General features: G+C 66.4%; 6 protein-coding genes across 6 annotated transcripts in view; 3 read left to right on the plus strand and 3 right to left on the minus strand.

Annotated features, from left to right (window-relative positions):
• Window positions 1–454, plus strand: part of EMIHUDRAFT_466339 (hypothetical protein) — a gene marked incomplete at its 5' end in the record, with an annotated part of 4,234 nt that extends 3,780 nt beyond the window's left edge. Inside the window, 2 exons of the mRNA XM_005756059.1 lie at window positions 307–324; window positions 383–454. The remainder of the gene's footprint in view (window positions 1–306; window positions 325–382) is intronic.
• A 241-nt stretch (window positions 455–695) lies between these two features.
• On the plus strand, window positions 696–2,158 carry EMIHUDRAFT_221800 (hypothetical protein; the record flags this gene model as incomplete). Its single annotated transcript, XM_005756060.1, has 5 exons — window positions 696–1,149; window positions 1,238–1,311; window positions 1,381–1,503; window positions 1,625–1,774; window positions 1,913–2,158. The coding sequence occupies 5 exons, from the start codon at window positions 696–698 to the stop codon at window positions 2,156–2,158; spliced, it is 1,047 nt and encodes a 348-aa protein (XP_005756117.1).
• Window positions 2,159–2,407: 249 nt separating this feature from the next.
• On the minus strand, window positions 2,408–3,535 carry EMIHUDRAFT_439376 (putative PAS domain protein). Its single transcript, XM_005756061.1, has one exon. The coding sequence runs from the start codon at window positions 3,529–3,531 to the stop codon at window positions 2,581–2,583; it is 951 nt and encodes a 316-aa protein (XP_005756118.1). The 5' UTR covers window positions 3,532–3,535; the 3' UTR covers window positions 2,408–2,580.
• Window positions 3,536–6,263: 2,728 nt separating this feature from the next.
• On the minus strand, window positions 6,264–12,044 carry EMIHUDRAFT_108081 (hypothetical protein; the record flags this gene model as incomplete). The annotated part of the gene is made up of 5 exons (XM_005756062.1): window positions 6,264–8,522; window positions 10,393–10,476; window positions 10,588–10,668; window positions 10,775–10,855; window positions 11,718–12,044. The coding sequence occupies 5 exons, from the start codon at window positions 12,042–12,044 to the stop codon at window positions 6,264–6,266; spliced, it is 2,832 nt and encodes a 943-aa protein (XP_005756119.1).
• A 1,120-nt stretch (window positions 12,045–13,164) lies between these two features.
• EMIHUDRAFT_108082 (glutathione S-transferase) lies at window positions 13,165–14,043 on the minus strand (the record flags this gene model as incomplete). Its single annotated transcript, XM_005756063.1, has 1 exon — window positions 13,165–14,043. The coding sequence occupies one exon, from the start codon at window positions 14,041–14,043 to the stop codon at window positions 13,165–13,167; it is 879 nt and encodes a 292-aa protein (XP_005756120.1).
• A 1,000-nt stretch (window positions 14,044–15,043) lies between these two features.
• EMIHUDRAFT_466341 (hypothetical protein) lies at window positions 15,044–18,581 on the plus strand. The gene is made up of 11 exons (XM_005756064.1): window positions 15,044–15,503; window positions 15,945–16,007; window positions 16,078–16,226; window positions 16,390–16,709; window positions 16,786–16,847; window positions 16,923–17,245; window positions 17,318–17,415; window positions 17,466–17,595; window positions 17,661–17,800; window positions 17,852–18,053; window positions 18,125–18,581. Exons 3-11 carry the CDS (start codon window positions 16,160–16,162, stop codon window positions 18,352–18,354), a joined length of 1,572 nt encoding a protein of 523 aa, XP_005756121.1. The 5' UTR covers window positions 15,044–15,503; window positions 15,945–16,007; window positions 16,078–16,159; the 3' UTR covers window positions 18,355–18,581.
• Window positions 18,582–20,595: the final 2,014 nt, after the last annotated feature.

Consider the following 20,595-nt stretch of genomic DNA (forward strand, 5'->3'; position numbering starts at 1 on the left):
CCCGGCTTTGACAGCGTCCGCAGCCTAATCGCAGCATCGACGTGCAGCATCTATGTGATGCAGGCCCAGGTGGCGGAGAACGACCCCAACAACAGATCTCAGCACGCCTCTCACCACTGGATCGCACAGAGTCTTGCGTCGCACCCGTGGCGCGTCGACAGGCTTAGCGAAGCGGACATTGTGTACTTCAACGCCTCCCTCTCGCTGAAATCCCGGGGGCGCTACACCTATTTGCGCAAATGGTCAAATCAAGGTTTTGTAACGCGAGCTGTGCCACAGTGAAATGGAACTAGCCACGACCGACCTGTGTTATGTTTGGCTGCGTTGAGGAGATGCGAGAGAGAGAGAGATTTTAGAAAACCAACCAGAAATCACGACTCTCATGCGTGCGCGCGCCGCGCGGGAGAGGGAGGTGAGGACTGATGTTTGCGCGCCGCTAATGTGGCTGTAGGAGAGGTACCCAAAAAGCACCCTACCCGCCTGTGAACAAACATTAGCACTTTTTTTCGTAAAGAAAGAAAGAAAACAGACAACCCAAGGGAGGGATGGGAGGACGGCACGCCGCCACCACACAGGGATTTTAAGGAGGAGTCTGCCTCTTCCTATCTCTCTTCGTATAAAAACGATTTTTTTGTGACATTGAGAACCTCATCGTCTCACGCCCCCGAGAGCCTGACGTCGCGCCGAACGCGTCAATGAGGCCGAGCAGTTCGATATGCCTCCAGCTTGCCATCGGGCTTGCGATCGCAGCAGCATTACCGTGTCTCGTAGAAAACCCGCTGCTGGGTCTCGTGCTCTCTGGCGCCCTCAACGTAGCCCTGTTGCTCCGAGTGCGGCAGCTCGAGCTCAAGTTGGCGACGTTGGAGAGAAGCACACCAGCCTGCGCGAGCCAAACACCAGATACTGCGTTGCGCGTGCAGCACCAACAGTCTCTGGCGGTACCACTGCCGCGCCTGAATGCCGTGGAGGCGCAGAGGCTTGCCAGGGGCGAGACAGTGCTCAAGTCGATTGGCCAGGGCGGCGACGGGAAGGAGGGTCTCGCGGCCGTGATGATCGAGGCTCCGGCGGAGCTGGTGTGGGCGACGCTGCTCGACTTCGGCTCCTGGCCGTCCATGGTGGACAACGTCACTGCCGCCGACGTGTACGAGAGTGTGCAGCCGCCCGCCACACGGCCTACGCACGCACACACGCTCACCGCTGCACGCTCACGCTCGGCCACGTCCCCCGACGGCGGTAGACTCGGGCGCCGACATCAAGGTCCGCGTGGTGATCGGGGTCGGCCTTCTGAAGATCACGTCTCACGTGCACCACGTGCGGGGCCTTTCTCCGAGTGCTCTCTGGCGACGCGCCTGTGAACATGAACGCACGCCCACACACCAGGTGCTCGATCGGCTCCACAACCAGCTCACGTGGACCCTCGACCCTTCGAAGCCCTCCGACCTCGTCCAGAACACCGGCCACTGGCTGCTTCGCGAGGAGCCCGCGAGGCCAAACTCAACGGCCGTCTACTACTCGGCGACACACGCACATCGCCCCACGCGTCCGCCCCACATTCCGCAGCCCGACCCCGCACCTCCGACCCCCGCACACCCAACATGTTTTCCCGCGTCGCTGCCTCCCGCAGGCGCGAGTCTCGCTGAGCGCGTGGGCGCCCGCGTGGCTGGGCAGGTTCATCGCGGCGCAGGGGCTGCCGCGGGCCACCGCGTGGCTCAAGCGCGAGTCGGAGCGGCGCTTCGCGGCGGGAGGCGCGTGGCGCGGCTCTCTTCGGCGCCGCGTCCAGTCGTCGCCGAATCTCGAGCGGATGGGGCGGCCGGCAGGGCAGTGGGCGGGCGACCGAGCAGCAGACGGGTGGTCGACTGGGCAGAGAGGCGGCGGCGCGGTCTCTCCTCCGCCAAAGCCCCTCGCGCTCGAGGAGCTTGCGGCCGAGAGCCAGCAGGCGCCCGAGGCGGACGGAGTGGCGCAGGCGATCGACTTTGGAGGAGGAGGTTCGGCGGTGCAGCAGGCGGACGGGCAGCTCGCTCCGCAGCACGGCCTTCGCCCACGGCGGCTGCCGCGTGTGGCGAGCGACGCCGACCTGCTCGCGTCCGCATCGAGCCGGTCCCGCTTGATGTACCGCCACAAGGCCTCCGCCTTCCGGCACCGCATGCGGCACTTTTAGCCCGGGCCGACCGTGTCGTGCATCGTGTGTACCGTGTACGTCTCTCAGTACGTATAGAGCCTCGTGTAGCGTGTATGTGCTGTGCGGCCGGTGTGAGTGGTGTAACTGTAACATGAACTACGTGTAACACGTGTGAGGTGCGCGCAGAGCCAGCGGGTGCAAGGAGGCCAGAGCCGAGGCGCGAGGCCGAGGGGGACACACGCAGCGAGGTGAGAGGTCGAGAGATAGAGTGGCGAGTCGAGTCAATCGTTTTTCAAACTCTGTCGCTTTTTGAATCATGAGAACGACACACCATCACTCCACAACTCTGACTCTCGTCCCCACCCTCCGCCTCGGAAGGGAACGCCACTGCTCGGCTCCGCCTGAGGCACGGACCGCTCCGCGCTCCTACGCCGCTGCCGCGCCGCGATATGAGGCGCGCGCTACGTCGCCACGCCCACGCGCCCCTCCGCGCGCGCCCTCTCGCCCCTCCTGCTCGCCCACTGCCGGTCGAGCTCCTCCCAGGCGGCGAGGTGCTCCTCAAAGGCGTCGCCCCACCAGACGTCGCTCGGCTGGGCGAGTGGCGGGCCGAGCCGGCACACGGCGGAGGAGGAGGCGCGGAAGAAGGTGCCGCGCGGCGTGCTGATCGGCTCCACGCTCAGGTTCTGCACGAAGGGCACCTTGTGCTTGTCGTAGTTGACCAGCTTCTCGACCGAGACCGCCTCGCGCCTCGCGACGGCGGCCATCAGCGCCTGGATCTTGACGGCGTCGGTGCCCGGCCCCTGGATGCAGCGCAGAGAGTCGCCCATCAGCTCGACCGCGGTGAAGCCGCACAGCGAGAGCCAGGCGGGCGAGGCCCAGAGCACCGAGTACGGCGCGTGACCTTGAGTTATGACAGTCATCGCGCCGCTCGGAGTCGGAGGAGGGTTGAACGAGAGCACCTCGGCCTGCAGGCTCAGGCTCGTCGCCGAGACGGCCTCTCGCCCGCGCGCCCGCCGCCCGTTTGCGCCCTTGCTGAGCGGCGCCACGTTCCGGCTCTCGGCTCGGAGGAGTGAGAGGACGCTGGATGGCGCCATGACCGGCCGCAGCGACAGAGTGTGGCGGAAGGGCTGCTTCTGCATGTCGTACGAGATGAGATCCGCCTCGTAGGGCCGCGATGATCGCGCCGCGACCAGCAGCCGGCGGAGCTCCTCAGTGTCCGTGCCGGGTCCGGAGAAGAGGTCCAGCGACTTGCCGACCGCATCGTCGTTGTCTACGAGCCCGACCATGGCTGCCCAAGACGGGCTGGAGAAGACTATCGCGTGCGGCGCGGCAGCCTCAATCAGCACGTAGGGCAACCCCGCCTCTGTGGCGTCCGCCTCCGTGGGTTGGTCAAGGGAGAAGCTCATCGACATCAAGCAAGCTGCTGTGTGAGACGTTTTTCGATTTTTCGATGGCGTGACTCTAATTATTCACGGCACGCGTCTACCTTCTCGTTGCTCGTGTGAACAATGGCGCTCACAGCCAAAGCAAACCGCCGGGAAGGCAGTGACTCAAAGAGGTCGAGCCGCGCTAATGGGGTGTCTCCGAGCTTACTGGAGCTCTGATGGACGGCCCTGACTATCCCTGACACACAGAGAGTCACTCTGACGGCACACAACACCCTATCCCCTATGACTGCGTCATGACCAGCCTGCCATGCGTCGCCGGTGCCGCATTCGTCGCTGTGCTTCTTTAGCAGGCGGTGGACTGTCGGCTGCGAGGACGGTCGCATTTGCGCGAGGCGAGGCGAGCATTCAGACGCGTTGCATGCGCCATGACTCGCGCCAGCGCGTGCGGGAGCTCCTGGCTGAGCGTTGAGTCCAGGCGAGTTGCGCTGGCCACTATCGCTACGCCGAGCCGAGCTGACGCGCCGAGGCGCCGGCCAGTCGCAGCCGTGAGGCATGCCACAGCAGCAGAGGCACCTGCCACCCATTGGGCGGGCAGACAGAAGGCCAGCGCAGCACTGGCAAGTGCAACGCGCCTCATGTCGGAGAGCGACCGTGCCTCGTTCGCCGCTTGTGATGTAGAGTTTGTTGTAGAGATTTCACGTTGTAGAGCGCCTCTACATCGCTCTACAGGCGACTCACATCGTCCCGCGGCGGATGTAGAGCTCTACAGCTCTCTACAGCGCTCTCCAGCGCTCTACATCTCTACAGCTCTACAGCTCTACATCCTCTTGTCTACAGCTCTCTACAGCGCTCCCCAGCTCTACAGCTCTACAACACTCTACAGCTCTACATCCTCTACACCCTCCCTCAGATGGCGCTGCGCGCTGGTCTATCTATGAGAGGTTGAGGTGCGAGCCCCCGAGCCCTGGAGGCCCTGGGGATGGGGGGAGACTACCCGCGGGGCCTAGAAGGCCCGCGCGCAGAGGGGGGTGGGACATCTGGGACATTGAGACTGGTCACAACCCACAGACGGTCGGTGGCGGCACAGCATCGTACATGCACTTGCACATGAGACGCACTCGCATGAATTGATATAAGGCGGACTTATTACGGCGAGCTAGTGCTGTGCACGCCAACAATACATCTAATACACAGTCATCCTGGGGGGTGGGGTGACCCATATATTGGGGCGGGGGGTCTGGACGTCCCAATCTGAACTCGAACAAACTAAAAATCTCTCTCTCTGACTGAACTCGAAGAAAGTCTCTGTGCTCTGTCTCTGAACTGAACTCGCGTGCCCCCCCCCGATTTTGCCCTCTTCCAGAGGATCGCGCCGACCCCCTTCCCGAACCCACCGAACGACTCGAACAGCAGCAGCCGCACGTCGACGTCCTTGTCCTCCCTGGCGTAGCGGTACTCGCCGCCATAGGACGGTATGCGGCGATCGCCGCCCGCCACCCTGCCCCCCCTAGTATGCCATCGACCCGTCCCCTGCCCCCTCTCGCCCTTGCTCTTCCTCTCCCCCTCCATGCCCTCGCCCCCGTAGCCCGTACCCCTCACACTCCCCTCCCCCGTCCACCCCCCTCTCCCTCCCCCTTGCCTCCCTCTCCCTCCTCGCAGTAGGGCCCATGCCCCACGACCATGTTCCGATAGAAAGCCTCGGTGTTGCCGAAAGCGACAAAAGCGCCCTTCCGACCGTGCTCCCCGCTGCTGGTGAGGCTGAGGGGGCCGCTGTCCTGTCTGTTGCGCTCTGCGTGCTCCGTGGTTAAATGTGTGTGCTGCGGTGTATTGATATTGGGATCGGTACTCTATTTAAATAAGACGTACGACGAATCGTACGTCTAGATATTGGTCGGATGTACACTGTATGCGGTGTAGAGTCTACACCGGCATACTTTAAAGCCGTACAGAGCACGGATGTGATTGTGTGTAGCGTGCTTTTAGGTTACCTGGCACTAGACCACAGACAAGTCGTGAAATGCCTTTGGGCGTTTAGTGGTGCGCTTTTCACGTTTGGGCGGCGGCCGGGAGGGCCCACGGCCACACGTTGAGCATCACGTCCGGCGCGTGCACATTTGGATAGTCAAGCGGCGTCGGGAACGCCTTGCAGAAGAATCCATTTTGGGGCCGATTCTGCTTCCTGCATCGTGCATTCTGCATGCTGCACATACAGAGTAAACATTTTGGGCTGGGTTCTGCATTCTGCATTCTGCATTCTGCATCTGCATTCTGCATTTTCAGAGAAATACGGAATGTAGAATCAGCCCGTCTATGCAGAGGCTGATCCATGCAGACTGCAACCTGCATGCTACAAGAGTGCAGTCTAGTCGACACCCTAGCTAGAAGAGGGGTTTCTCGGCGGCACAAGGAAAACCTTCACAGAAACGGCAGTCGATACACGCATCGCTCCTGCCACATGATTCGCCTGTCGCTGACTCACTGACACTGTCCGCGGGGGTGGGCAGATATGGAGGCGCCCGTCGTGCGTCGTACGAGGCCAAAGCGTCAGGGGAGTCAGAGACACGGTCGCTGTGTTTTTAAAAGGATGTTTGTTTTCAGCCCTCTCTCGGCCGCTACTGGCGCTCTACCTTCCCTCACAGCCTCACTCACTGACTCACTCACACGAGGTGTGGAGCTCCTGGCCGAGCTCTCAACAGACAGCTCGCTACTCGAGTCTTCCGCCGCACGCCGCCCTGTTGTGACTTCTGCCGTGGTCCTCAAGGGTGCTGCAGCCCATATCTGAAGCGCGCGTATGCGGCATCTCGGAGACGCGCCACCGCGATGCGGCGGCGAAGGAGCTGCCACTGCCGCCGTAGCATCCCCGCGCTGCACGGTGACGCTCCCATGCCACGCAGCACGAGGCGCAGGCTCACCCGGCGGTGCTCCTCCGACGGGTAGAGCGGCACCGCCACCGTGTCGTAGAGCTTGTACGGCGACCGCTGCAAGACCTGCGGCGTCTGCTGAACAAAGTGCCGGAACGGGCGGCCACCGCAGCTAGGGTCCTGCTCGTGGACAAGCACGATGGCGATGCGCCGGTCCATTGCGTCTTGCACGAGGCGAGTGACGGTGCCGCCCGCATCGAGAAAGGTCTTATCATTCAGGTAGAGTAGGAGCACGAAGTGCCCTGAGAGAGGGGCCGCGCTGGCTCCCTCGAGCGCCTCCTCCGCATCGCGGATCACAACCATCTCGGATGCAGCAGAGCCGCCCCCCTCCTTCGCCGCCGCCTTGACTTCGTCTGCTACGCCAAAGGCGCCCTTGTTGCCGCGGCACACGAGGATGGTGACGGGGCCGCTGAAGGCGACGGGACCTGCCTCGCCGGGCACCATCACTCCTTCAGCAAGCTCGGCCGGGTGGCTCGCGTAGAACGGAGAGTGCAGCAGCATGCGCAGCGCGACGGCCTTGAGCGACTCGAGCTGAAAGGCGTTCACCCGTACCCACACGATCGGCTCCGCCTCCTCAAACACGCGCGCGAGCATCTCGTCTGGCCCGCGGTAGGAAGGGTAGGCGGGCGGGGCGACCTCGACGCAGCTCTCGCGGCACTCGGCCTGCAACGCAGCAAGAGAAGCGCCGCCCTTCGTGGCGTCGGCCTCGAAGATGGGGATGAAGGGCCGGTTCGAGGCGAGCGCAGCGTACAGCTCGCGGCGACAGTTGAAGCTCTTGAAGTAGCCGGCGCTGAGGAAGACGAGAAAAGACATCGCATCGGCCACCGCCTCCTCGAGCCTTCCCACATCGTCGAGGTTATCGACGTCGAGCCAGATCCGGACGCCGGGCATCAGCAGCTGCAGTCGCCGCACGACGGTGTGGGTCTGGTCCTGGCCGGTCCCCCAGGCGTGCGAGATGAAGCCGTGGAAGTGGCACTCGGGGCACAGCTCGAGGGCGGGAGGGCGATCGGTGGAGGCGAGGCGGATGGTGGGCGCGCGGACGGCGCTCACTGTCTTGAAGAAGACGACGAGCAGCGACGTAGCGAGCATTGCGGCGGTGAGCGCAATGACAAACTCACTCGCTCCGTGCGCGCTGTCGAAGCCGACGAGGGTGTAGCACATGTTCTCGTAAGCAGCGCTCTCGCACAGCTGAATCACGGTGCCCGAGATGAAGCAGCACAAGAGCAAGAGATTGGCGGTGCACGCGAGGTAGAGGTCGTCGTCGCGCTTGAAGGGCCGGGCGAGGGTGAGGACGGCGAGGTAGAGGCCCGAGACGACAGAAGCGACGAAGAGGCGGAGGAGCTTGCTCGATCCGTACTCGGTATGAATGAAGAGCACCAGCGAGGCGAGGAAGAGCTTGCGGCCCATATCGACGACCTCCCAGAAGAGGAAGCGCGGGTCGTAGTCGCGCCAGAGGAAGCGGCTGGCGCCGGCAAGCGGGGTGACCCGCTGCGCTTGCACCTCGGAGCGGATCGAAAGGAGGAGCGCGAGGAAAGCTAGCGGGATGAGCACCGGCCAAAGGACGAAGAAGGCCCAAAAGTAGGCGTCGAGGCCGCTGTACTCGTCGTCGTCGGCGCTGCAGAGCACGGTGAGGTCGGCCACGAGGTAGCTGCGCCTCTCCCCGGTGAAGTCGTTGACGGCAAAGGATTCGCACTGCTCCACTTTCAAAATGGTACGAGAGACGGAAGGCAGCACAAGGTAGGCGACGAGGATGGCCCAGTAGAGGATGCGGCGCAGCGTGGCTCGGACAAGGTCGCGCCGGAGATCGTCGGCGCGACCAGACAGAAGCCACACTGCGAAGGCGTGGCAGGCGAGGGCGGCGCCTTCAAGCAATATGGCAACGAGAGGCCACAAGCCGGCAACCATGAGCCGGATTCTCATCGAGCCCATGCACGCGCCCGGGTAGGTGAGGCCAAGGAGGTCGAAGCTGAGCGAGTCCATAAAGTTGGTCCAGCGCGTAAAGGTCTCGTTGAGGCGGACGCCGTAGACGGGGCCAAGCGTCGTAGCGATCTGGTAGAAGCTGACCAGGACCTTGAACTTGGGCTGGAAGCCGACCTATGGTAAGGTGTACAAGGGTGCTGGTGTATAAGGTGTAGCTACACTTATACACTCAAGTGTGGACAGGCTTCTTCCATCCTATGCGACGAAAAGCCTCTAGGCAAGTAACGTGCAAGAGGCGGGAGTTGCGGGTGCGCGGGTGTTGGGGGGTGGGGCCAACCTGCGACTCGATGATGTCAAGACGTGCGCTAAAACGGCCCCACGCCTCGGTGCTGACGAGAGCACGGCACGATAGGAGCACCGCCCCTGAAAGAGCGACAATGACTCCCGCCAGGATGCCGAACCGCCACGTCGTCGGGCAGTCGACGCAACCTGACTCCGCGCTGCTGAAGTACTGCTCGTCGTTCACGCACCACTCGCAGAGCGGGCCAGTGTGGCCCGTGTCGCAGCCCGGGCCAGAATCGGCGAGGCGGGGACCAGAGGGTATCTCAACCTCCGACGCACTTCCCGAGCCGCGGCAGTGCTTCGAGACGTCGCACTTGTGAATCTCGGTGGTGAGGGGCGAGGCGCGCCAGTAGCCGCGTGGCACGCCGAGGGTCTCGAGAGTGGTGTTGGTCGAGCAGTCGGCGTTTGACGGGCACGGCTGGCAGTAGTAGGTTGGGGAATTGAAGATGTCGTCGTCTGAGACGGGGGTCGAAATATGCAAGTAGTGGTCGGCCTTGCAGATGGAGCAAGTGACGCTGCCGTTGACCGAGCTGAGGGGGTGAGGGCATGGGAAGCAAAGGTCCTGGCCAGCGTTGGCGGCGTAAGAGCCAGCCTCGCACTCGTAGCACTTGCCGCTGCCTTCACCTGAGGAGGCGCCACGAGCGCACGACTCGCACTTGGCCTGCCCCTCCTTTGCGGCGAAGCTGCCAGGCGAGCACGGCGTCGGCTCGGTGGCTCCGATGGTAGCGAAGTGGCCCGGCGAGGCGTCGGTGCACTCGCTCGCAGCGGTGAGGTTGGTCGCGTTCGAGAACGTTCCCGCGAGGCAGGGGAGGGGCACGCTTGTCCCAACCGGGCAGTAATGGCCAGCAACGCAGGGCTGCGCCTCATAGGTCGCCTCCTCGGGGCATTGAGAGCCGGCAGGGCAGTGGCCGGCGCAGCTGCTGCTCGATTGCTTCTCGGTGTCGGCCGAGCCGAGTAGGCCGGCGGCGCAGGCGAAGGGGAAGTCCTGGTCGACGGGCTGTAGCGGCAGCTGGTAGAGGTTCTTGCCGAGGAGGGAGGGGTCGCCTCCGGTCTCGTTGTTCCAATTACACGGCTGCACAAAGGTCGGGTCCTGGCAGTACCACGCCTCATTGACGTTGCAAGTCGCCCGCTTGTCGTTGTCGGTGTGCCTGCCGCACGCCGCCTCCTTCTCGCCCGATGAGGGCTCTGTCGCATCGCTGTCCGTGAGCGCGCAAGATTCGCGGTGCTCGAGGCATGCTGTCTGTTTGTCCTCCTCGTAGTACGGATCGTAAGCGCACGCCCCGCGGTACACCTCGCAGCGCGTGTTTGGCAGCCAGCGGCCGGCGGGGGCAGGGAGGGCGTAGGAGACCTCGCCAGCGAGCAGAAAGATGGAATTCCCCTCGCCCTCCGGGGCAGAGCAGCCGCGGATGAGGGTGCCGTCGCTCAAGGTGGTGCGCCCGCCCGCCGAGTAGAGGCCGCCGCCAGACTCTGATGCGCTGCAGTTGGAGATGAAGGAGCGGGCCAGGCTGGCTGAGCCCGACGCCACGTACACAGCGCCGCCTCGCGCGGCATTGCAGCCGGAGACGATGGAGTCGGTGAGGTTGAGGTCGGTGTTCCTCGTGTACGCAGCTCCGCCCGCCTGCAATGGGAGGCGTGAGAGGCGGCTGTGACTCTCCTGGCCTTGTATTGGGACGACTCCCCTCTTCTGGGCGGTGTGGCGCACCCGGCCAGCCGAGCAGCCCGTCACGGTCGAGCCGACTAGCGAGACCTCACCGCTGTAATACGCGTAGACGACGCCGCCGTACCACTGCGGTTGCGAAGAGAGAGCGGGGTGAGGCAGCCGCGGCCCTCTCTCTCCTCTCTCTCGCCCCGCTGCCGTGCGGCGCTGCAAGGCAGCTGCTAGCTCTACGCGGCGCACATCGCCAGCCGAGCACCCCGCCACATTCGAGCCGACTAGCGAGACCGCACCGCTGTAATACGCGTAGACGACGCCGCCGTTCTGTGGTTGCGAGGAGAGAGCGGGGTGAGGCAGCCGTGGCCCTCTCTATCTCACCCGGCTGCTCTGTGCTCGCTGCAGGGCGGGCTGCTAGCTCTACGCGGCGCACATAGCCAGCCGAGCAGCCCGTCACGTTCGAGCCGATTATCGAGACTGCACCGCTGTAATACGCGTAGACGACGCCGCCCTCCTGCGGTTGCGAGGAGAGAGCGGGGTGAGGCAGCCGTGGCCCTCTCTATCTCACCCGGCTGCTCTGTGCTCGCTGCAGGGCGGGCTGCTAGCTCTACGCGGCGCACCCCGCTAGTCGAACAGGTTCTCACGGTCGAGTCGATGATCTCGACGTCGCCTGCCCCCTCCGCGTACACAACGCCGCCGCGGTACCGCGGCCATTTACCCGCCGCCCTCCCGTTGACGAGGGTCAGCCCCCGCAGGGTGAGGCTGCAGCCGCCCCCGAGGTAAAAGAGCCCGGTCGACCTCTGGCCGTCGAGCGTCGCGCCCTCGCCGCTGCTCGCGACGGTCACCTTGATGTCGGAGCCGCAGCTGATCCGGCTGCCTAGCATGAGGTGCGCACCCGGCGGAAGGTAGACGGAGATGTCGAAAGCAGCCCCCTCGATCAGGGAGCGGAGTTCGGCCGCGCTCGTCGCGGAGACAGAGCCGGGGGAGAGCGGCGGCAACGGGGCCAGCGGCGGTAGTGGCAGTGATGGAGGCGGTGAAGGCGGTGAAGGCGGTGAAGGCGGCAGCACAGCTGGCACACAACAGTGGTAGTGTCCGGGCCCCGCGGGATGGTCCGGCGGAAGGATACAGTCGGAGTCGTCAGGCACGATCTCGGGGCACTCGGGAAACGGGGAATCCGCCCTGCAGCAGGCACCGCCGGGGCCGCAGGCAACGCACACGCCCGAACGCTGATTGCACTCCGACCAGCAGTCCCATGGAGCACTCCGACCTGGCGAAGCCAGCGAAGAGACTCCTGGGATCAATGCCAGATGGGCGAGCGACAGCAGCACAAATGGCACGCCGCACCTCGATCCTACCCTCTGAGCCGGTCGCCCCACCCTCTTAGATGGCAATCCTGAAGGGTCACTCGATGAGGGTCCCGAATGGTCAACGCAGCTCGCGCCCAGGAGTCCGCAGCAGGCGGCGAGGAGCATCAGCCGCAGAGCGACCGCCGCAGAGGAGCCCAATAGCCCATCGATCAGGTTGCGGAAAGCAGCATCGCTCGCTGCGGCGACAAAGCCCGGGGAGAGTGGCGGCCGCGGCAGCAGCGGCACCGGCGGCACCGGCGGCGAGCCAACCGACACCGGCACCGGTGCAAGCGCCAGTGGTGGCGAGGTCTGCCAAGCCGCGGGCAGCGACAGCAGCAGTGGCAGCGCAAAGACCATAAACACTGCCTGACCGGGACACAAGGCTCTACACGGAGAACGAGCAAGGGGCCTGGCGGGAGGGCTGGCGGGAGGGGCATGTCACCCCGGGTTTCTTTTTTCGACTGGTGGATATCCTTTGGCCGCGTTGGGTAGTGAGGATTGGTGTGACGCGATCCACGGTGTTTTCTGGCGGCCGACCGTCAGTGCACGGAGTTGCCCCTTCTCCGACTGCCCCGGCTAGTTCCCGAGTTTCGCGGGAGTGACCCCATGCGTAAAACCCTTGCGGATTTTCTTTTCTTGTTATGTGCTAGCTGGTGCCACGCCAGTATCCGATTTTGGCCGCGGGGGTCCGGGACGTCCCCTGAACTCGCGTGGCCCCTCGCAGCGATACAAATGATGACGCCTGAGCGCTACTCCTCGGGCGACGCCTCCGAGAAGGCCCCGCTCCGCGCTACTCGGCCCATTCGGGGCATCCACTGCCTGAATGCCACGCCGCCGCCGATGCCTCAAGGCATGGACTGCCGTGACCTGACAGGCGAATGGGAGGGGCCGTACGGAACAATCCTTGAGGTTCGCACCTGCCCTTTGCAATCACATGCACCCGTTGCCCACACCCGTTTCCGTCGCAGTTGACTTCGTGCGGCGGCGACTGCCTGATCGGCTGGCAGACCATTCCCGGCCTCCCTCCGGAAGCGCCGTGCAAGCGCCCCTGGTGCATGCGGCGAGTACACGGCAACTGCTTCTGCCAGCCATTTTACTTCACGAGCCAGAACACTGCGTATGAGGGCGTGCCGGGCTGCTGCGCCGTCGACTATGAGGTGCGGCGCCTGAGCGCGGGGCGGATCTCACGCTCCGCCGTCAGTGTATGACACACGAGCGCGCGAGCGCGCGGGGAGACACACACAGCTCACGGGACACGCTCTCTCGCTGTCGCTGCGGCCTTTAGCCTTTACGTGTTGCCGATTTTCGTCTTGAAAGCATGCACAGACAGTGAACACCTCCACAGCACACACAGTGGAACACGTAATCCTACAACGCAGCGACACTCCTGCAGGCCATGGACCACATGCGGGGACAACCCGCGACGACTGGCGCTACACCTCGGTCATGGGCGGGACGAGGGTCACACACCCCGATCTCACAGCCTCGTCTGCTTGCGTCCCGCCATGTACTGCTTCACTCTCGGGTGCGACTCGACGGCGTCAAAGGCGGCCAGCAGCCGCGGGCAGCCGAGCATCGCCGCCGCCGCCTTGGCCGGGTCGTCAAAGTAGTCGGTGAAGGTCTGGTACAGCGTCACGTCGGCGAGCGACAGGTGGCCGCCGACGACGTGCCCGCCCGGCGCGACCGTCTTCTCGAGCTGCTGCAGAAAGTCGGGCAGCGTCTGCCCATAAAAGTCGGCGAGCGCGCGCTCGCGCTCGGCTCCGCCCGCGCCGCGCGCCCGCTGGTATTTCTCCTTGAGGTCGCGCACGTGCTCGGTGAAGGCGTCCACCGCGGCGGCGGAGAGCTCGTCCTCGCCCATCAGCCCGAGCATGCGCGCGAAGAAGCGCTCGATCGCCTTGGACTGGGCGAGCACGGTCTCGCCCCCCACCACCACCACCGGCCCGCGTCCGAGGTTTGCGTCCAGCTCGCCGCTGTCCACCGCCGCGCAGTACTCTGGCGCCGCGACCGCGAGCCCGTCCTCCATCTTGGAGACGTCGAGCGGCCAGCGCGTCTCGGTGAAGGCGACGCCGCCCAGCGCGAGGGCGAGCCGGCTGACCTCCATCACGCCTCGAGCGTCAAAGTATTTGATCAGGATGCTCGGGTGACGGTGCGCCACCCAGGCGGGCGGAGGACGCCGCTCGCCGCTCGGAGACGCCGCCGCCGAGTCCGCGTCGATCGCCGGCGAGGCGTCGGCCTCCGCGCTCGCCGCGGCGACGTGACCGCTCTGAGAGGCCACCAAGCGGCCGGCACCGAGCGCCGTCGTCGCGGCAGCGGTCAGCGCAGCGGGCACAGCGAGGCGTCGGAGCCCCGACCGCATGGGCGCTAGTGAGGAGGCGAGGAGTCGTTATTGCGTCGCCTGCGCTGGCTGCGCGACACTGGCAAAAGAGAACAACATACCGCACAGCACACTGGCACGACAAGGGCGCGGACTGGCGCGGACTGGTACACACACCGGCTCACCAAACAAAACGTGAACACAACGCACTCTCTCACATGACAAGCGATCCCACGACATCGAATGTGGGGACTACATGACCCGTCGTGAGGGGTTAGCGCCGAGACTTTGAAAAAGAAACGCCCGGCGCCTCCCTCATCGGCGCCGAGGTGGACACAGTCTTGACCGCGGACTCGAAATCACACCCATGCCGACCGCGAGCTTTTCGCAAATCAAGGATCTGCAGGCGCGCGTCGGGAAGGCCTTCGACCTCAAAGCGTGCAAGGAGGCCCTCAACGCATGCGGCTGCGACCTCGACGCCGCCGAGCAGGCGCTCAAGGCCGCCGCGCCGGCACCGGCCGCCGCGCCGGCACCGGCCGCCGCGGCACCGGCCGCCTCCGCGCCGGCCGCGCCGGCGCCACCGCCGCCACCGCCCGAGACCGCGGCGCCGGCGCCGGCAACGGACCTGCTTGGCGCTCTCGAGCCGGAGCCGGCAGTCCCGGCGACGCCGCTCGTCGACTTGCTCGGGAGCAGCTCGGACCTCCTCGGCGGCGCTCTGCCGCCGCAGCCGCCGCAGCCGCCGTCGCAGCCGCCTGCGCCGGCCGCGGCCGCCGCCTTTGACGGCCTGGATGGCCTCCTCGGCTCGCCCACGCCCGCCCCCTCGCCTGCCTCGGCGCCCGCCGCAGGCCTGGCTGCTGCCGGGCTGGCAGACGGGCTCGACTCCCTCTTCTCGGTGGCGTCGGAGGAGGCGGCGGCGCCGCCGCCGGTCGCGCTCTTCTCCGACCCCGCCATCCCCCTCGCCTCTCTCGCCCCGCCCGTGGCCGAGCTCGAAGCACCCGAGCTCGCCGCGCCCGCGCCGCAAGCAGCGCCGCCGCCGCCGCCGCCGCAAGCCGCAGAGGAGGGCTTGCTGGAGGACCTGCTCGGGATCGCTCCGCCGCCGCCGGCGGTGGAGGAGGCGCCGACGGCTGCGGCAGCGGAGGCGGCTGCGGCGGCGGAGGCGGCGGCGGCGGCAGAAGCGGCGGCGGCGGGCGCGGAGGCGGAGGCGGCCGCAGAGGCGGCGGCGGCGGCGGAGGCGGCTGCGGTGGCGGCGGCGGCCGAGGCGGCCGAGGCGGCGGAGGCGGCTCGGGCCCGCGAGCAGGTCGACGAGGCTGCGGACGAGGCGCTCGCTCGCTCGCTGTCGGGCCAGCTGGAGGGCGGGCGGGACGAGGCCGCTGCCGAGGCGGAGGAGGCGGAGGATGCGGCTCTGGCTCGCGCGATCAACGCGTCGCTGCTCGAGGCGGGGGGGGAGGAGGAGGCGGGCGAGGGCGGCGGGGGCGGCGGCGAGGGCGGGGTCGCCGACGAGGTTGCGCGCGCCGCCCCCTCTCTCCTCGCCCTTGCACAGCCCCCTTCCCCCCTTGCACAGCCCCCTGCCCTCGCGCCGTCTCGGAGCCTGCTTGGGGCCCTCCCTCTGGCCCTCCCTCCCGAGGGGGAGGGGACCGCTGATCCTTCCTTGTCTCTGGGGGGGGGGGCCTTCAAGGGGCGAGGGAAGGTTGTTCCGGGGGGGGGGAACTTCCCCTTTTTGGAGGTGTAAGGGATTGAGGGGGGGGGGGTTCCCCGGACCAAGGGGGGAACAGGCGGCCCCCCGTATGAAGGCCAAAGGGGTGAAAAAAATCCCCCCCCCCCCCCCCCCCACCTTCCTCCTTTACACCCACCCCTTAGGAGCCCCTTCCGCACTCGCTGCCTCCCCCCCTCCCCCAGGCCCTCCTCCCCGCCCTCTCAATCACCAGCTGCCCCTCCCCTTGCCCAGGCCGCCGTCCTCGAGGCAGACGCCGCCCACCAGCAGCAGCTCGCCGCGTGGCTCGCGCCGGGCGCCAGACGCGTCGAGCCCCTCCCACCAAGCAGAGAGGGCGAGGGCGAGACGCAGAGCGCTGTGAACAGGCGCCGACGGCGGCTCCGTCGAGCCCCTGCCCCCGCAGGCCCAGCGCGCCCTCGCTTCGGTCGGCGTCTCGCCTCCGGTGCGATGGGCGCTGTGGAAGCGGCTGCTGCAGGTCGAGTCGATGGTTCCGCTGGCGGCGGAGGCGGCCAAGGTGCGCATGCCGCTCGCCGCTATCTCTGTCTCTCGGCTGCATCTCGGCCACCCCTCGGCTACCTCTCGGCTACATCTCGGCCACATCTCGGCCACCTCTCGGCCACCTCTCGGCCACATCTCGGCTGCATCTCGGCTGCATCTCGGCTGCTTCTCGGCGGGAGGTGCGCATGCTGCTGGCGACGCCGCTGCGAGGGGTGGCGGACTTGGTGGCGGACGTGCACACGGCGGTGGAGGCCGCGGTTGGACCCTGCGTGGTTGGCGACGGCGACGGCTTCCCAGCGGAGGCGGCGTCTGCGCTCGAGGAGGAGGGGGTGGCGGTGCTGCAGCTGCTGCTCAAGTCGCTCTCGCTCTCGTACTCGCCCGAGCTCGGCCTCGCCCCCTTCCTCGCCCCCCTCCTGCTCCTGGTCGCGCACGGGGCGGGGTCCGCCGCCCTCGAGGCGGGGGGCGGGTCGGTGACGCGCGAGGCGCTGCGCGGGCAGCGGTCCGACACCTCTTCCGCTGCATGTGCGCCCATCCATTGGCAGTGGAGGATGAACCATTCGCAATCCGTGAGTTAGGTCCGACCTTTTCAACTGCGTGTGCGCCTGCCTCGGCCGCCTCTCCCCCGCGCTGATGGCAGGCATGCCGCGGGGCACGCGAGGTGGTGATCAACTACCGGACACCAGTGATTAGACACCGAGGAGCTTGGTGGCAGGCAAGCCGTGGGGCATGCCGGTGACGGCGACGGTGCAGGGCCAGGTCCACGTCCCGGCGCAGCCGCCCAACCAGGCGCTGCTCCTCTGGTTGTGGGTGCTGCTCCGCTACTTGCAGCCCGCGCTCGCCCTGCACCTGCAAGCGGCCGAGCCTCCTCTCTCGGTCCGGCTGGGCCGCGCGCTCACCTCGCTGCTCGGCACGCACACGGACGCGGCGGCGCACCTCCGGCTGATCGAGCTGTGCCTCTTCTCCATCCCCGCCGAGGTCGCCTTCCCGCGCGCACACACGCCCGTCCTGCTCGTCTGCCTCCTCGCTCGGGGCAAGGAGTCGCTGCTCGCCATGCCTCTTCTAGGAGCCGTCTAGGAACCCTCTAGGAACCTTCTAAGAACCTTCTAGGAGTCGCTGCTCGCCATGCCGCCCGACTCACTGCTACCAGCCTTCACGCAGCTGCGCCTCTCCACGCCGCGCGAGGCGCAGCTGCTGCACGAGGAGGCGTGCGCCGCTCCATTGACTAGTCGGTGATTCGTGACTCGGTTCTGAACAGGCGCAGCTGCTGCACGAGGAGGCGTGCGCCGCGCACGCGAGCTTGCCGCACGGGCTTGCCGCGGCGGTCGCCGACGCGTGGGCGGCGGACCAGCCGATGCCGCCGCCGTACTCCGTCGCTTGGCTGCAGGGCGGCGCGGCTCGCCCCGTCCCAACCAATGCGTTGGGGAGTGCTGACGGTTGAGGTGCCGGCTAGGCGACGAGCTCGACCCGTCCCTGCACACGCCCGGCCGGCTGCGCCGGTGGGTGGTCGACTTACGCCCCGAGGCGGAGCACAAGCGCGGCTGTTTCGCGCTGACGCGGCACCTGCCGCCGGCCGAGGCGACGCGGCCAGAGGTGCGGGAGGCACGTCCACGACACGTCCATGACGTGTCGACAGCCCGGCAGGCGAAGCGGCCGGAGGTGCGGGAGGCGGTGCGCGCGGAGCTGCGCGAGATCTGCGACGACGGCGGCGTTGCTCCCGCGTTGCTCACGTCCGGAGACCCGCGCACTGACAAGGGCACCCCCGGGCTTGGGGCGCAGCTCGTCCGCGAGATCGTGGACGAGTTCCTCGCGGACGGCTTCGCCAACCTCGGCGTGCTGCAGGGAAGTCTCCCCTCCCCGCGCCCCTCGCCGCTTGCGAGCCGGGGGAGCGACGGCGCCTCGTCCGCCCGTGCGCAGGCGGCTTCCACGCCCTCTCCCTCGAGCAGCGCAGTGCGATGCTCGTCTCGGACGACGTGGCGCCCGACTTCTCCTCCCCCGGCCAGACCGACCGCCTCGCGGGCGCAAAGGCGGCGGCGGAGCGCGCGAAGGCGGAAGCGGCCAAGGCGGGCGAGAAGCTCACGCGCGTCTTCAGCTTCGGCCGCAAGCCGGCCCGCTCGAAGGCCGCGGGCGAGGGCGGCACCCCCTGACGCGCGAGCTGACACGCCATCTACTGGGGGCCGTGACTGTGCGGCTGGGTGTGCAGCATCTCCACCCCGTTCGACTTGTCCGTGCATTAGCCGCGCAGAGTTTCGCGCGAGAGAGAGCAGAGTCGAGAGAGGAGCGCACAGCCACAGGGTAGTAGCCAGTACAAGCTTGTTTAGATTGGAGCCGTGGAGAGAGAAGTGAGAAGACTTGTGGATTAAATGACAAGTCAGGGTGCTTACTTTTCTTGGAAACTACCTCCGTGGCCGGCGCGCGCGGCCGCGCGGGCGCTGCGGCAGGGTTTTTGGCTGAAAAGTATGGACTCGAGAGCCAGTACACGCGGCGTGACCCTACGTGAAGGCAGTATGCAACCCGTAGGGCGCGCCGTCTTAACCACGACACCCCCAAGTCTTAACCACGGTGGGTGCACGCGGCGGGCGCGAGCGGGCACGCGCTGGTGATGCTCCACGAGGGGCTTCGCAGCGCGCCGGCCGATGGCGCGGCCGACCCGGTCGCCGCTCTTTTCTACCGGCTCGCCGCGGCAGCCAACGGGTGGCGCGCAGCTCCATCCACACGAGTATACGTCTAGCAACTGCGCTGGCTCGCTCACACACGCATGCCTTGGAGACACTAGGTAGCAGCGCAAAAAACTATTCGTCGCGTGTGTCATTGCTGGACGTGTCAGATTGCAACCCAGGGGCGGTGGCCGCTTCGGCCACCGCTTCCACCGGAAGCGCCGGTAGACCCTTAGGCTCAGACAAAGCCCTATTAGTTCCAGATTCCGCCGCCACAGCTTCCGTGGGAAGCCCAGAAGATTGCGCCTGTGCTTGACTCGTAGTTCCGGCTGCGAGTCCGCGAGCAGAAGACAGGCTTGCCCGGGTCGGCCTCACCGTAAGACTGGGCGCGTCGCACCAAGCGCTGGCACAGCCCGTGTTTTCCCGCCACCGTCCCACGCACGCCTCGGGGCTCCCTCCGCACACGTTGGTTGGGCTGGAGATATTTCCGCCTGCCTTACACGAGGCGGCGTCGCTGCTCACCCACCATGACGAACTGCCGCTCTCCTGGAAGAGGAAGTACTCGCCCATGCTCGATTGGTAGACAGGCCTGCCGTTGCACAGCTTGCCAGCCACCCGTGTGTAGATGCCGTTCAGCTCTCCCCAGCTCCGCCGGGCCGCGCCGCTAATCGAGTACGCCGGCGCGAGCTCAGGGTTCTCGCACCGCGGCCCGCTGAAGCCGTCGCGGCAGGCGCACTCGCAGGTGACGGCGTTTGCAATGACGGAGCCGTGCGCACCGCAGACCTGAGAGCACTGCACCGCCTTCACGGCGAGGCCATGTGCGTTGCGCCAGTTGTTGCTGACTTCCACCGCCCTCATAAGGGGGAAGCCGGAGATGAACCTGTACCCCCTGTGATAATCTGTGTCCCACTGCAGCCACCGTCCCACGCACGCCTCGGGGCTCCCTCCGCACACGTTGGTTGGGCTGGAGATATTTCCGCCTGCCTTACACGAGGCGGCGTCGCTGCTCACCCACCATGACGAACTGCCGCTCTCCTGGAAGAGGAAGTACTCGCCCATGCTCGATTGGTAGACAGGCCTGCCGTTGCACAGCTTGCCAGCCACCCGTGTGTAGATGCCGTTCAGCTCTCCCCAGCTCCGCCGGGCCGCGCCGCTAATCGAGTACGCCGGCGCGAGCTCAGGGTTCTCGCACCGCGGCCCGCTGAAGCCGTCGCGGCAGGCGCACTCGCAGATGACGGCGTTTGCAACGACGGAACCGTGCGCACCGCAGACCTGGGAGCACTGCACCTCCTTCACCGCGAGGCCATGGGCGTCGCCCCAAAATGTACCGAACTGATTCCCGGAATGATGGCCGACAGTCCAGTCCCAGGGCGCCGTAGAATCGCCTAAGGCGATGATCTGCACCTCCCTCCACCCGCCTCGGCAGTCCGGCCTCTGATCGCACTCAAGGCCCCAGGTGTGGAGCCACCCTTTGTAGCCACAATCAGCCGCCACTACCCCAGGGGGGCGTGCATCGTGGCTACCCAAGGGGTCGTGGCGTGCATCGTCCCATTGTGCAAGGTTTCCGCTGGCGCCCACCGCCCACCCCGACTCGTCGCTGGGACGGAAGAGCACGATCTCGCCCATGCTCGATTGGTAGACGGGTCTGCCGCTGCAGAGCTTGCCAGCCACCTGTGTGTAGATGCCGTTCAGCTCCACCTCGCTCCGCCTGGCCGTGCCTCCAATCTCGAC

This window comes from Emiliania huxleyi, assembly GCF_000372725.1.
Source record: "Emiliania huxleyi CCMP1516 unplaced genomic scaffold EMIHUscaffold_99, whole genome shotgun sequence".
NCBI classification, from domain to species: Eukaryota; Haptophyta; order Isochrysidales; family Noelaerhabdaceae; genus Emiliania; species Emiliania huxleyi.